General features: G+C 43.5%; 1 protein-coding gene across 1 annotated transcript in view; it reads right to left on the bottom strand.

The window, feature by feature from the left end:
* tmem41b (transmembrane protein 41B) overlaps positions 1 to 16,919 on the bottom strand; it is a 39,387-nt gene that overhangs the window by 11,270 nt on the left and 11,198 nt on the right. Inside the window, exons 3-6 of the mRNA XM_067993968.1 lie at positions 16,368 to 16,496; positions 12,809 to 12,902; positions 10,191 to 10,295; positions 7,919 to 8,057 (exon numbers count right to left, since the gene is read on the bottom strand). Coding sequence (XP_067850069.1) covers positions 7,919 to 8,057; positions 10,191 to 10,295; positions 12,809 to 12,902; positions 16,368 to 16,496 — 467 coding nt within the window. The remainder of the gene's footprint in view (positions 1 to 7,918; positions 8,058 to 10,190; positions 10,296 to 12,808; positions 12,903 to 16,367; positions 16,497 to 16,919) is intronic.

Genomic DNA, 16,919 nt, shown 5'->3' on the forward strand with positions numbered 1-16,919 from the left:
TAACAGACAGAAAACAGAGTAGGAATAAATGGGTCTTTTTCAGATTGGCAGACTGTGACTAGTGGGGTACCGTAGGGATCGGTGCTTGGGCCCCAGCTATTCACAATCTATATCAGTGATTTGGATGAGGGGACCAAATGTAATATTTCCAAGTTTGCTGATGACACAAAACTATGTGGGAATGGGAGTTGTGAGGAGGATGTAAAGAAGCTTCAAGGGGATATAGACAGGCTAAGTGAGTGGGCAAGAACATGGCAGATGGAATATAATGTGGAAAAATGTGAAATTATCCACTTTGGTAGCAGAAACAGAAATGCAGAGTATTTTTTAAAAATGGTGAAAGATTGGGAAATGTTGATGTTCAAAGGGACCTGGGGTCCTTGTACATGAGTCAGTGAAAGCTAACATGCTGGTGCAGCAAGCAATTAGGAAGGCAAATGGTATGTTGGCCTTTATTACAAGAGGATTGGAGTACAGGAGTAAAGATGTCTTACTGCAGTTATATAGGGGCTTGGTGAGACCACACCTGGAGTATTGTGTACAATTGTGATCTCCTTACCAAAGAAAGGATATACTTGCCATAGAGGGAGTGCAACGAAGGTTCACCAGACTGATTCCCGTAGACTAGGCCTGTATTCGAGAGTTTAGAAGGAGAGGTGATCTCATTGAAACATACAAAATTCTTACAGGGCTCGACAGGGTAGATGAGGGAGGATGTTTCCCCTGGCTGGGGAGTCTAGAACCAGGAGTCACAGTCTCAGAATAAGGGGTAGGCCGTTTAAGACTGAGATGAGGAGAAATTTCTTCACTCAGAGGGTGGTGAATCTTTGGAATTCTCTATCCCAGAGAGCTGTGGAGGCTCAGTCATTGAGTACATTCAAAACAGAGATCGATAGATTTCTAGATATTAAAGGCACTAAGGGGTATGGGGATAGTGCAGGAAAATGGACCCGAGGTAGAAGATCAGCCATGATCTTGTTGAATGGCGGAGAAGGCTTGAGGGGCCGGATGGCCTACTCCAATTTCTTATGTTCTTAATCTCTGTTGTGCACTGAGTCAGGTGATCTCAGCTTCACTAACAGCTGGAGGTCATTGCAGAGTTCTTAGAAGATGAGGTTCAGTTCTGGGGGCACTTATGTTCGCTGTATATATCAATGATTTGGATCAAGAAGTAGTGTTGAAATTTGCAGATGATGTCAAAATAGGAGGTTCAATTAATTCTCTAGAAGATCAAAGAAAAGCAAAAGGGATGTTGATAAGATGGAGAAAAATGGGTAAAAAGTGGCAGATGGAAACCAATGTCAGTATGTGTGAGGTGATACATTTTAATGAAAAAAACAGTAATTATACGCTGAATGGAAATCGGTTCAGTGCTGTGGAAGAGGAGGACTTTGGGGGTACAGGTTCACAGAACATTAAAGGCAGCATCTTAGGTTGATAAGGCTGTAAAAAAAAAAGCTAATGGAATTCTAGGTTTTATCACGAGGTATAGAATATAAAAGCCAAGAGGCAATGAGGAGCCTATATAAGGCCGCACGGTACTGTGCGCAGTAATGGGCTTCACATTGTAGGAAGAGTATTGAGGCTTTAAAAAGGGTACAATGCAGATTCACTAGGACTCTCCGGTGTGAAGAAATACAAATATAAATATGAACACAAACAAAGACTTCAAAAGTTGGGTCCTTTGTTTCATTACAGCAACACAGGTTACGGGGTGATGAAAGAGCGGGAGAAGCGGCTGAGAGGAGCACACAAAGCGCGGGAGAAGCGGCTGAGAGGAGCACATAAAGAGCGGGAGAAGCGGCTGAGAGGAGCACACAAAGCGCGGGAGAAGCGGCTGAGAGGAGCACATAAAGAGCGGGAGAAGCGGCTGAGAGGAGCACACAAAGCGCGGGAGAAGCGGCTGAGAGGAGCACATAAAGAGCGGGAGAAGCGGCTGAGAGGAGCACACAAAGCGCGGGAGAAGCGGCTGAGAGGAGCACATAAAGAGCGGGAGAAGCGGCTGAGAGGAGCACACAAAGCGCGGGACCGACACTCTGAGACCAGCAGCAGAGTTCGGGGTGACGTCACCAGTCAGAAAGTGACGCGGCACAGGGGAGGCAGCTGATTGGTGAGTAGGTTCAGGTGAGTATTTCTACCATTTTACTGTTAGTAAAGTAATAAGAAAGGGAAGGTCTGCAGGTTTTATAGCAGGTAGTGTTTTTTTTAAGTGTACCTAGGTCCCGAGTATAGTTAACATTTTCTAATGTCAACGTAATTTAAAAGGGGTAATTAAGCTAAGGCAAGTCATGGCAGCAGACCTCGCACCCGTGATTTGCCCCTCCTGCAAGATGTGGGAAGTCATGGACACTACCAGTGTCCCTGCCGACCATGTGTGCAGGAAGTGTGTCCACCTGCAGCTACTGACCGATCGTATCTCGGAGCTGGAGCTGCGGGTGGACTCACTGTGGAGCATCCGCGATGCAGAGAAACTCGTGGATAGCACGTTTAGCGAGTTGGTCACACCGCAGGTAAAGGGAGTACAGGCAGGAAGTGAATGGGTGACCACCAGGAAGAGTAAGAGGTGCAGGCAGGTAGTGCAGGGGTCACCTGTGGCCATCCCCCTCTCAAACAGGTATACCGTTTTGGATACTGTTGGGGGTGATGGCTCACCAGGGGAAGGTGGCAGCGGCCAGGTTCATGGCACCGTGACTGGCTCTGCTGCACAGGAGGGCAGGAAAAAGAGTGGCAGAGCTATAGTGATAGGGGACTCGATTGTAAGGGGAATAGACAGGCGTTTCTGCGGACGCAACCGAGACTCCAGGATGGTACGTTGCCTCCCTGGTGCAAGGGTCAGGGATGTCTCGGAGCGGCTGCAGGGCATTCTGGAGGGGGAGGGTGAACAGCCAGTTGTCGTGGTGCATATAGCTACCAACGATATAGGTAAAAAACGGGATGAGGTCCTACAAGCTGAATTTAGGGAGTTAGGAGTTAAACTAAAAAGTAGGACCTCAAAGGTAGCAATCTCAGGATTGCTACCAGTGCCATGGGCTAGTCAGAGTAGGAATGACAGGATAGCTAGGATGAATATGTGGCTTAAGAGATGGTGCAAGAGGGAGGGATTCAAATTCCTGGGACATTGGAACCGGTTCTGGGGGAGGTGGGACCAGTACAAATTGGACGGACTGCATCTGGCCAGGACTGGAACCAATGTCCTTGGGGGAGTGTTTGCTAGTGCTGTTGGGGAGGGTTTAAACTAAAGTGGCAGGGGGATGGGAACCGATGCAGGAAGTCAGTAGGAAGTAAAGTGATGACAGAAACAAAAGGCAGTAAGGGAGAGTGTACAAAACATGACCGGACAGATGGTCTGAGAAAGCAGGGCAAAGACCAAGGGAAATCTAGATTAAATTGCATTTACTTCAATGCAAGAAGTCTGATGGGCAAGGTAGATGAACTCAGGGCATGGATGGGTACATGGGACTGGGATGTTATAGCTATTACTGAAACATGGCTAAGGGAGGGGCAGGACGGGCAGCTCAATGTTCCAGGGTACAGATGCTAGAGGAAAGATAGAGCAGGAGGTAAGAGAGGAGGGGGAGTTGCGTTCTTGATTAGGGAGAACATCACGGCAGTAGTGAGAGAGGATATATCCGAGGGTTCGCCCACGGAGTCTATATGGGTAGAACTGATAAATAAGAAGGGAGAGATCACCTTGATAGGATTGTACGACAGACCCCCAAATAGTCAATGGGAAATTGAGGAGCAAATATGTAAGGAGATTACAGACAGCTGCAAGAAAAATAGGGTGGTAATAGTAGGGGACTTTCACTTTCCCAAAATTGACTGGGACAGCCATAGCATTAGGGGCTTGGATGGAGAGAAATTTGTTGAGTGTATTCAGGAGGAATTTCTCATTCAGTATGTGGATGGCCCGACTAGAGAGGGGGCAAAGCTTGACCTCCTCTTGGGAAATAAGGAAGGGCAGGTGACAGAAGTGTTGGTGAGGGATCACTTTGGGACCAGTGATCATAATTCCATTAGTTTTAAGATAGCTATGGAGAATGATAGGTCTGGCCCAAAAGTTAAAATTCTAAATTGGGGAAAGGCCAATTTTGATGGTATTAGACAGGAACTTTCAGAAGTTGATTGGGAGAGTCTGTTGGCAGGCAAAGGGACGTTTGGTAAGTGGGAGGCCTTCAAAAATGTGTTAACCAGGGTTCAGGGTAAGCACATTCCTTATAAAGTGAAGGGCAAGGCTGGTAGAAGTAGGGAACCTTGGATGACTCGGGAGATTGAGGCCCTAGTCAAAAAGAAGAAGGAGGCATATGACATGCATAGGCAGCTGGGATCAAGTGGATCCCTTGAAGAGTATAGAGATTGCCGGAGTAGAGTTAAGAGAGAAATCAGGAGGGCAAAAAGGGGACATGAGATTGCTTTGGCAGATAAGGCAAAGGAGAATCCAAAGAGCTTCTACAAATACATAAGGGGCAAAAGAGTAACTAGGGAGAGAGTAGGGCCTCTTAAGGATCAACAAGGTCATCTTGTGGCAGAACCACAAGAGATGGGTGAGATCCTAAATGAATATTTCGCATCGGTATTTACGGTTGAGAAAGGCATGGATGTTAGGGAACTTGGGGAAATAAATAGTGATGTCTTGAGGAGTGTACATATTACAGAGAGGGAGGTGCTGGAAGTCTTAACGCGCATCAAGGTAGATAAATCTCCGGGACCTGATGAAATGTATCCCAGGACGTTATGGGAGGTTAGGGAGGAAATTGCGGGTCCCCTAGCAGAGATATTTGAATCATCGACAGCTACAGGTGAGGTGCCTGAAGATTGGAGGGTAGCAAATGTTGTGCCTTTGTTTAAGAAGGGCGGCAGGGAAAAGCCTGGGAACTACAGACCGGTGAGCCTGACATCTGTAGTGGGTAAGTTGTTAGAGGGTATTCTGAGAGACAGGATATATGGGCATTTGGAGAGGCAGGGACTGATTAGGAAAAGTCAGCATGGTTTTGTGAGAGGAAAATCATGTCTCACAAATTTGATTGAGTTTTTTGAAGGGGTAACCAAAAAGATAGATGAGGGCTGTGCAGTAGACGTGGTCTACATGGACTTTAGCAAAGCCTTTGACAAGGTACCGCATGGTAGGTTGTTACATAAGGTGAGGTAGCCAATTGGATACAAAATTGGATTGACGGCAGAAGACAGAGGGTGGTTGTAGAGGGTTGTTTTTCAAACTGGAGGCCCGTGACCAGCGGTGTGCCTCAGGGATCGGTGCTGGGTCCGCTGTTATTTGTTATTTATATTAATGATTTGGATGAGAATTTAGGAGGCATGGTTAGTAAGTTTGCAGATGACACCAAGATTGGTGGCATTGTGGACAGTGAAGAAGGTTATCTAGGATTGCAACGGGATCTTGATAAATTGGGCCAGTGGGCCGATGAATGGCAGATGGAGTTTAATTTAGCTAAATGTGAGATGATGCATTTTGGCAGATCGAATCGGGCCAGGACCTACTCCGTTAATGGTAGGGCGTTGGGGAGAGTTATAGAGCAAAGAGATCTAGGAGTACAGGTTCATAGCTCCTTGAAAGTGGAGTCGCAGGTGGATAGGGTGGTGAAGAAGGCATTCAGCATGCTTGGTTTCATTGGTCAGAACTTTGAATACAGGAGTTGGGATGTCTTGTTGAAGTTGTACAAGACATTAGTAAGGCCACACTTGGAATACTGTGTACAGTTCTGGTCACCCTATTATCGAAAGGATATTATTAAACTAGAAAGAGTGCAGAAAAGATTTACTAGGATGCTACCAGGACTTGATGGTTTGACTTATAGGGAGAGGTTGGATAGACTGAGACTTTTTTTCCCTGGAGAGTAGGAGGTTTAGGGGTGATCTTATAGAAGTCTATAAAATAATGAGGGGCATAGAAAAGGTAGATAGTCAAAATCTTTTCCCAAAGGTAGGGGAGTCTATAACGAGGGGGCATAGATTTAAGGTGAGAGGGGAGAGATACAAAAGGGTCCAGAGGGGCAATTTTTCACTCAAAGGGTGGTGAGTGTCTGGAACGAGCTGCCAGAGGCAGTAGTAGAGGCGGGTACAATTTTGTCTTTTAAAAAGCATTTGGACAGTTACATGGGTAAGATGGGTATAGAGGAATATGGGCCAAATGCAGGCAACTGGGACTAGCTTAGTGGTATAAACTGGGCGACATGGACATGTTGGGCCGAAGGGCCTGTTTCCATGTTGTAAACTTCTATGACTCTATAAGTGTTGAAAATTATGGAAAAAAAATGGGACAGGGTAGATAGAAGCAGACTATTTCCAGCAGTTGAGGGGTCACAAATTAGGGGCTATATATAAAAGATTAAGAACAGAGGGCAGGAGAAATTTCTTTGCACAGAGAGTGGTGAGGATGTGGAATTCACTTCCAGGGTTACTGGTTAAGGCAGACACTGTCAACATTCAAGATTAGAGTGCATAGGTGGGTGAAGGAAAAAGGGTTGAAGGGATGTGGGAACAGAATAGATGAATGTGATTCGAACTATTGCTCAAAGGGAGGGTAAATGCTAACATGGACTGGCTGGGCCAAATGGAAATTACAACACAGAAACTGACCAAGTATTCTATGAGAGACTGTTCCTGAAGTTTGCACTGATCAAGGTTGGAACAATGCAGGAAGTCAAAGAGGAGGAGGAGGAGATTCAGAATGGGAGAGGGAGGCAAAGATCAAACTGGTGATAAAATGGAAGCTTTTCATGAAGAAAATTCCCAATCAGAGTTTGGTCTCAACATAGAAGAGATCACACCTTGAACAGCAGATACAGCCTACGAGGATGGAGAAAGTACATGGGAAATGATTCTCCAACCACAGGAACTGGTCTTTCCCTAAACATTCCATCTAAACTCTTCATAATTTTAAAAAGCTCTACCAAATCTCCTCTTGACCTTCTGTGCTCCAGTGTAAATTGCCCCAATATCTAAAAGCTCTCCTCGTGACTATAGTTTCCGACCCCTGGTGAATTTATGCTGAACAGATTGTAAGGCTTTAATGTCCTTTCTATAATGGGGTGCCCAAAACTGCACAGTATTCTAAACTCTGGCCTAACTAAAGTTTTATGCAATTTCATTACATGTTTAGTCATGTACCCTATATTTATAAAACTCCAAATTATTTTACTTTTGTTCAGCTAGGTGTCTGATGGGCAGAAACCAAACTGCTTAAGAATTTCCAAACTAAGCTGAGAAATCCACACCAGTTGAGTTTCTGTTTGGCCAATATGGAGTGTACACTCTCTCCCCCGTAGAAATATTCCACATACCTAGTCCAGAAAACTACAGTGTAGGCTGACAAGCGCCAAGTCTCAGGGTTCTCCCAAGTGTGCAGGGATACTGCAGGAGTTTAGGCAGCTAACACGGTGTAACTTACCAGCACAGAACACACTGGTAAGATTTCCATTGTTTGTCTAGCCAGGACCAGCTTACTAGTTATGACATTAGCTATGGAAAGGGTCCCATACTTCAGTGACAGGTCTACCCCTCCTGATGTCATTAGTGAATAGAGTGGCTAGTTAATCATCAATGCTATCCTTGGAAACGCGGAACTGCTTGGCTAAGATATTGCATTACTGAGTCTGTTATGAAGAATTGACTTGGTTCCAATCTTTCATCATCATGTATCACTTTAGGGCCATCGCAACCCTAAAAAAAAACTTAACTTTTCCAACCCACCTCATGGGGAACAGTCACTATTTTGTCATTAGATAACTCACAAAGTGTGGGTTTAAGCATTCACTTGGAGCAGAGCAAGTACCAGCAGCATGTTGAGCAGCATAACTCACCAATTTCCAAAAAAAAAAACAGTTTAGCATGCTTGTTCCAATCAAATCACTGAAACTTAAAAGGAAAAAAAAAGACTCCCCTCAAAAACACACATACTTACCTAAAAATGTGCCAATGAAAAAGATGCCCAGAGGAACGTTTATTACTGGACTGGTGATGTTAATGAACCAGTTCGGCAGGAAAGGAGTTATTCTCAAGAAGATTATATAATTAATAAGATGCTCCCTGTGCTTGTCAACCTGTAAGAAAATTTAAATAAAAGCACAAGCTAATTAAGCATAATTCGAATGATTTGCAGTCTACTGCATTTAGACATGAATACTTTTCCTGCACTCCCCTCTTTGGGATAACAGTATTAGCAATTCTGCAACAGATACAAGTTATACAGCATTGCCACATTACACACAGGACAAAGCGAAATTGATGGGAATGTAGTCTATCGAAAATGTCGCCCAACACAATAGTCATATGGTTGTTTGCTGTGCTGATGGCACAACAGAGTAGGCAGGTGACCTATGACCTGGCCTCTACTGATGCCACTCTGATGACTGGAAAATGCATGAAAGCAGAACCAAGTGATTCATGCATCCATTTTGTTTCCATGAGGAAGCTATGTGCTGCTCTAATTCCATTCATTCCCCTGCACCTACGATAACATGGGCAACAGTGGCAATTGGCAGCGTAAGGAATCAAGGGTGAACCCTATTCTTACTGCTCAGGTGTACTTCTGTGGGGAAAGACTGCCGTTTTTCCTCCACTGTTTCCTTCCCTACCTTAAATGGTGTAATTTGACCCATTGCAGACAGATAACTTCAAATATTGCTCAATGACTGCAATTTTCTTCAAATACTTCCTTTTAAAGTAATTTTCTTTCTTTGTAATTTATACCTCATCCGCAGTCCCACTGGCTGTGTTACTAAGAGGATGGAAAGCCAGCCTATGGCCAGAATACCACCAATGTCTCTCATAACCAGCTGTGAGGAGGCCCAACAGACCAGGCATGACTAACATTCTGACCTCCCTCGTTCTTTCCTTGAGATGCTGTAATTTCCATGACACCTCCCTGTACAGGCTCATTCAGATCAGGAACCAAACTCACTCCTTACTCTGTCACTCAATGTTAGTCCTCCAGCATTCAGCACCATCCTACTGCCCTAACTTGGGATTTCAATTTGCAACTCTGAGGTTAGGAGAACAATACTATGCCCAAATCCTTATTAACAACCCTCCATCAAGAAAAAGGAAAAATAATTTATGTAGATAGAAGCTGCAGCCTAGAGTGCCTCAAATTGAATATCAAAACAATAAATTCTGTAGCCCAACAGAAATTTGCTAACTTTCATAGCAAATATTCTTTCCAGATTTGAAGGACACATCATTTCCTGTCATACAGCAAATGTAAATTGATTTTCTGTACATTTCAATACCTATTAAAAAAATAGCATGAGTCAAATATACAGAACAGGAGCACATTTTAATTTGCAATATTCTCAGTTAAACAAAAGATGCAGGTTGGTACCAATATCCCATCAGCGTGAATAAATGGCAAGACTAATTTTCCATCAACTTTGCCTTGAGCTATCCTGAGATTGTCAGCAAAGTAAACAAGGCAATGCAGCAAGTCAACAGGATTAATGCTCACGGGAGGCATCGATGAGAAAAAAACAGAAAATGCTAGAAACACACAGGTCAGTCAACATCTGTGGAGGGAACAGACAAGTTTACATTTTGGATTCAGTCCCTTCTTCAGAGCTGAAATGATCGGTTACATTATTTCAGTTATGATCCACTCTGTTTGGCTGTTTTAGAATATGATCTCCCCCTCCCCTTTGTCTGATTGTACTAACATGCCTGTCTCCCTCTTAATTTTTCAGTTCGAAGGGTCCACACCTCGAACGTAAACTTGCGTGTTCTCTCCACAGATGCTGACTGTCTTGCTGTGTGTTTTTAACAATTTGTTTGTTTCAGATTTTCAGCATCAGCAGTATTTTGCTTTTTACATGTTTGTGGCTTGAGGGGATTGAGCAGCTGAATGCTCATGCCTGCCCAGCACAGGGCAATGAAGTGTTTCTTTTGTTCACTAGCCTATACATCTATATTTGCCAGTCAGTGTGGAACACAGCAGCCCAGATAAGTCAAACAATGACTTTGATACAGCTGCGCAAGTACTGTCCTTTTAGAAGGTCAAGCAGATGCTGAACAAATTGCCCCACAACGTAAACCAAAGCACTGGGAACTGCATCTGGTATTGCAGAACGACTTTGTTATATCTAAATCGAGCTTCAGTCGCTATTCTTTTAAACTGCACATTAGAGATTCCACTGAGTGAAGTTGGTCAAAGTGTAAATAGGTGAAAATGAGAATAATGTTACCTGTTGTGACCATTTTGTTGTCCTGTCTGTCAAATATTTGTAAACAACTGGTCGTCCGACTAAATATGAGAGCATGTAGCAGAACGAAGCTCCAAGACCAGAACACTGCAATTATTGGAGAAAATCAGAATCCACATTGAATTAATAATTTTAAAAAAAACATGGGCTATTTCACAAATGTGGTTACATTTCACTGCTTGTGGCTTAAACTGCTTTTAACTTGGCTCCACTACAGGAAGCATTTCTTCAAGTTATTTATTCCTTCCCTCTCCACTAGCAAACAATGTCAAATCCCAGAATGTATTTCTCTACTAATTAGTTACACAAACATCAAAACTTAGAGTACAAGAGCAAATACAAAAATTTGCAGAAATTGAAGAATTTTTTTAAAAAAAGCAAGCTTTGAAAGTGAAATGTTACCCTCAACCATAACACATGGCTCACAAGCTGCTTTTATATTGCAAGGGAGAAATACAAAGAACTCACATTTTTAAGTGCTAGATGTACAATAAAACAGCTACATTTGCACGGAGTAAGGAAATTAGATTTTACAGAGCTGAAATTGAAACTTTGTTCTGTAACTTACAGCAAGAGTTTCCGGTTCAGCATTGCTAGTTGGAACTCTAGTGGAGTCAATTCAAAATTGCAACAAAGACTAAAGCAAACAAGCACCACTGACAGGTAGCGATCCCTGTTTGCCATTTATTTGATTAATCCTCAGGTTGATTTTTAAAATAAGTTTTATTCATCCTGTACAACATTAGAAGCAGTTAGAGATTATACACATATGGTATTATCAAGAACTCTAATCCTCTTATAGTTTCGACTTTCAATTATTTACCAAATTATTCTGCCTAAACTTCGCCAGTTTAATCAACAGGAGTACTGTCTAATCAAATCAAAATTCTAGCTGCAAATTGGAGCATCAAACAAAACATAAATTAGTCTCAAACAGTTAAATTGGGATTATCAAAAAGGAGTGAGATTTAGATGGAGAACACAATAAAAACTAACCACTGGCTCACAAGCTCCTTTTATAATGTGTGAAACCTGCACTAGCCCTGCCAGATTCTGACATGCACATCTTGCCAGCTACAAGCCAAAAGTAAAATTGCCCAAACCCACTTAAATGGGCTGTTGGGAAGCCCTATTTATAGGTCATACAGGCCAAGAAAATCCCACATTACTTTTGATCCCGTGAATGTTCCAAGTTGGCTCTCAGCCATGACAATAGTAGGAGAATTATAATAGGCCTCAGTGCCCCCGGGGAGGGGAAAACAACCAGGATTACCACTCTTAATCATCATCCCCCATTGGAATGTGCACTTTGCACAAAGCAACATTTGGGTTCAGCTATGATTCCACACTCAGGGCTATTTAATTGCACAATCATGGTCTTTGTTCACAAATAAAAAACGACCACTTGGGGCAGCCTGTACCAATGGAACCATATCCCAGCATGAGCCTTTACAACAGAAATCAGGGGCGGGTTGAGAAAAGGAAAGAAAAGCAACATCACCCTAGATCACTTTCCAGTACCAACTAGGGGAGTGGGGTGTGCTCATGCACCAGAAAGAGACAAAAAAACTGAATTAAATTTAAAGAGGGAGAAAAATAACTCATTTTAAAAGTAGTTTTACTGTGTTGAACCTAAGACCCATCTTGTAAACAGTGAAAGTGACTTACTCCCAAGTTCTTATTCCTATTCATAAAAACAAGACCCTTTAAGCACATACAAACTCCCCGCCGCATATAAATATAGTGGCTACAAGAGTAGGTCAGAGGCTGGGTATTCTGTGGCGAGTGATTCACCTCCTGACTCCCCAAAGCCTTTCCACCATCTACAAGGCACAAGTCAGGAGTGTGATGGAATACTCTCCACTTGCCTGGATGAGTGCAGCTCCAACAACACTCAAGAAGCTCGACACCATCCAGGACAAAGCAGCCCGCTTGATTGGCACCCCATCCACCACCCTAAACATTCACTCCCTTCACCACCGGCGCACAGTGGCTGCAGTGTGTACCATCCACAGGATGCACTACAGCAACTCGCCAAGGCTTCTTCGACAGCACCTCCCAAACCTGCGACCTCTATCACCTAGAAGGACAAGAGCAGAAGGTACATGGGAACATCACCACCTGCACGTTCCCCTACAAGTCACACACCATCCCGACTTGGAAATATATCGCCGTTCCTTCATCGTCGCTGGGTCAAAATCCTGGAACTCCCTTCCTAACAGCAATGTGGGGGAACCTTCACCACACGGACTGCAGCGGTTCAAGAAGGCGGCTCACCACCACCTTCTCAAGGGCAATTAGGGATGGCAATAAATGCCGGCCTCGCCAGCGACACCCACATCCCATGAACGAATAAAAAAAATCTCATTGGTTGTGGGAGCACAGGTCACTTCCGCACACACCTCCCTCAGAGCAGGCTCTCTCCTGTTCAAAAAGCAAATTTGCTACCACATGCAAGCAGAAAGTTTTCCTAAATGAAGTAGAGTTGCTCCAGATACAGAGTAAAATGGAGGTCAGTCTAGTGGAAAGATATGTCGAGAACTGTTATAACAGATATTTAATAATAGTCACAAATGTATTGCATTTTCTTATGAACTTACCAGACAGACAAGGAACAGGGCTAATGGGAATGGGTACAGAAACCCTGAGAGGATGCTAAGAAATATGGAACCTGGTATGGCAAAGGTTTGTAAACTGGAGAGAATGAGGTCAAGGATTATTTCAATACAAAATATGATATGCTGTGCAATACTGTGATCTCAGATTCATCCAGCTGCATTATGCCATGTACACTGTGATTCTAAATGTTCTGTACCTGCCATTACTGTACACTTAAATGTTCACCATATGCACAAGAACAAGCAATCACGCAGGGTTTCCCTGTTCTCTTGATACTTGTGTGTTTATTTGTGTAATGCAATTGGAACAATGATCTGAACATTGAACAAAATCACAAGTCATTAAGCTAACATTCGTGCAAGTTAAACAACTACAATCACATAATCTCATTATGAAGTGGAGACAATGAAATTAAAAAGTTTTAATCAAATTAGTGAGTCTCCAAAGTAATCATTGAATTCGTAGACAATGAGTGGGAGAAGCTTAACATGAAGGAAAAATACCTCTCCCTGAGCCTCACACTGTTTGCTGATAGTCAGTAAATAGCTCATATTTGTAGACTGAGAATGGAGTTAATGTTAGCGATATACAACCATTCATTCCCCTTCTTGGGTGTTCTTACACCACGCTGCCAGAAAGGACACCAGTACTCCACCAGTTCCAATGAACTCAGTTGGTATGAGAGCAATTCTCCCTTCTCTATAGGGAAACAACTGGTCTCCAATCAGCAACTCCCCAAGGTGGCATGCTTTAAACAGAGAACCGGACACATCTTGCAAGGGGTGGGGAGAGGAATAAATAGTTTGGGGTGGGGAGGGAGGAAACAAATGCGTCAGAAGTGTCAGCCTTGGCTCAGTCGCAGCACTCTTGCCTCGGAGTCAAAAGCTTGTAAGTTCAAGTTCCACTCCAGAGATTTCAGCACATAATTAAGGCTGGTACCCTGGTGCAGTACTGAGAGTGCGCTACACTGTCAGAAGTGCAGTCTTTTGGATGAGGCATCATATCAAGGCACTGTCAGCCCTCCCAGGTGGACACAAGAGATCCTATGGGAGAGTTCTTCCCAGTGTCCTGGCCAATATATTATCCCTCAACCAACATCACTAAAACAGATTATCTGGTCATTATCTCATTGCTGTTTGTGGGCCATTACCATGCGCAAATTGGTTGCTGCGTTTCCCTACATTACAACAGTGACTACACTTCAAAATGAATCCATTGGCTGTAAAGCACTTTGGGACATCCTGAGGTCACGAAAGGTGCTAGACAAATGTAAGTTCTTTTCATTCTAAACAAAACTTTGCAAGCCTTCCAGTTTAAGGGAAGAGGTCCTGTAACAGACTACTTACACACTCATTCCTATAGCAAATATATCTGAAACCATTAACTGCATTTTAATTGGCCCTTTCATACACATATCAAACAGTATTTGAGAAACACACAATAATGATCCCCAGGGGGAAAATAAACTGAGTATGGCATTGAAAATGTAAAACTCAGCAGCAGTAATGAAGAAACAAACTCAAATGGCAAACAAGGAAAAAAAGTTATACTGTTCCACATGTACGCTGACAACACCCAGCTCAACCTCACCACCAGCTGCGTCTTCGGTTCCCGCCACAAACTCCGTTCCCCAGCCACCGACTCCATCCATCTGCCTGGCCACTGTCTGAGGCTGAACCAGACTGTTTGCAAATTTGGGGTCCTATCTGACCCTGAGCTGAGCTTCTAACCCCATTTCCTCTCCATCACCAAGACTGCCTACTTCCACCTTCGTAACATCGCCCGTCTTTGCCCCTGAAACCCTCATCCATTCCTTTGTTATCTCCAGACTTGACTGTTCCAATGCTGTCCTGGCCGGCCACCCACCTTGCAACCTTGAGCTCATCCAAATCTCTGCAGCCAGTCTCCTAACTCGCACCTAGTCCCGTTCACCCATCACCCCTGTGCTCGCTGACCTACACTGGCTCCCGATCCGGTAACGCCTTAATTTTAAAATTCTCATCCTCGTTTTCATGGCCTCACCCCTCCCTATCTCTGTAGCCTCCTCCAACCCTTTGAGGTCTCTGCGCTCCTCCAATTCTGGCATCTTGTGCATCCTTGTTGTTCATCATGCCACCATTGGTGGCCGTGCCCTCAGCTGCCGAGGCCCCAAGCTTTGGAAACCCCTTGCTAAACCTCTCAGCCTCTCTCTCCTCCGTTAAGACACTCCTTAAAACCTACTTGTTTGACCAAGCTTTTGGTCACCTGTCCTATTATCTCTATGTGGCCCAGTGTCAAATTTTGTTTGATAATGCTCCTGTGAACATTTTACTACGTTAAAGGCGCTATGTAAATGCAAGTTGTTATTGTTGTTATACCAGGGGAAAAAAAAATTACAGCACAGGATTCTGGTGAAGCAAAGCACCGAGCTTTCACATTAAAAACTGTTTCCCATGACATGGCCAATGACTCATCATGTTTATCCAGTGAGTAGCTGGGACATACCGATCAGGAAGGTGCCAGGTTCACTCTTTGCTCTGTGTTGATTTAACTAATCAACAGGCTGGCAACAGGGTGCTACAATTGGTCTCAGTGCCCCCAGATTAAGGAGGGGAAAGTGAAATCAGCCAATATTCCAGCTTTTGATCACTTTCCAGCAACTCCTGCTGAAAGTGTGCATGTGGTTGTCTGCAGGCAAATAACCCACTATGTGTCTCCAGGTTTACACTAGAGATGGACAACACAATGATTTTATCCTACCTGATAGAGGCATTTCTCAAATAGTGAAAACACTCTCCAGCAAAATGTTATGCTGTATGTACAATACAAAATACAGGGGGGCACACTTCAGAGGGTGAGTGGATAAATGTAGTGTCCCATGCAATACTAAACCATACAAGTCGGAAAGGTGCCAGTATCCATCCTTCTACTGCAGTCTTTTGCAAGAGGAAGGAATATCCTCATGAGCCAATATAACTACCATAATCTCCATGGAGAAGGCAAAACAAAAATGCTCTCGTGACTTCACCTACTTATCACTCACTCAAGAGTCCCTATGCTAATCCATGCAAAGTCTATTAACAATGGAACGTGTTTATTTTTTTAACATTCTGCAGCCCTCATCTGTGGAGTGAGGTCATCTTACTTTTTATACAGAAGGCAATGTGAACAGGAGATGCATTGTATTTTTTTCCAAGCCATTTAACATTTATTTTTATCATCTGCATTCGGCTCCTCCCCCAACTACTCCCTAGCATTGAGGGCTTCACCATTACTACTTCAGCCTACTAAGAAGTACGAGTGTAGCAGAGGCTGGCTTTCCTGTCGATTTTTCCCTCCTTCCTTTTGGGGACGTGGCTCAGATCTGCTCCACGCCTCCACCAGTGGCACCATCAAAATCAAGAGCTTATTATGCGAGCATAAACCCATGCATTCTTCCACGGTACACTGGGTACAAGCTCATTGTGCAACTCAAAAAGATTAGAATCCATTAATTGACTGAAGTAGATGCTCCACCCTTTTATTATACAAACAAGGTGCTGATTGCATATGAAAGGATACAAAATAAATGTGGTAAAGTACGCCACTAATACTTGTACATAGTAGGTGTCCTTGTATTTGGAAAGAACCTTTCCCAATGCTTTGGCATCATCCATGTCTTTAGGAATTACGATAGTCTTTCGCTCCTCTCTATTGAGATGCAAAAACAGAATGACAAGATTAATAAGCAGCTTTAAGGGAAATATCTTTTAAATGCCATGATGGAAAAGACACATTTTCTCAAAGATCGTTTAAATTGTGTTTTTTTAAAAAAAGTTTCCCATTGTACAACATTATTTTTTGTTTCAATGTTCCAGCTTTGTCTCTGCATTCTTAGGTTATTCATAGTTTTCATTCATTGTTGCATTTGATTGTAAGAGATAATCAACTATCAATCAATATCTGTCTGGGTCATGAAGGTTGGGGGGTGGCGGGGGTGGGAAGCAAGACACTTCAACGTTCAATATGAGCAGATCCCAACCCTTACTAAGTAATTATTCAAACAAAAATCAGCCTGCTCTACAGCAGGGGAGTGGGACGAATTGGATAGCTCTTTCAAAGAGTCCGCACGTG

The sequence above is a fragment of the Heptranchias perlo genome, chromosome 12, assembly GCF_035084215.1.
Source record: "Heptranchias perlo isolate sHepPer1 chromosome 12, sHepPer1.hap1, whole genome shotgun sequence".
NCBI classification, from domain to species: Eukaryota; Metazoa; Chordata; class Chondrichthyes; order Hexanchiformes; family Hexanchidae; genus Heptranchias; species Heptranchias perlo.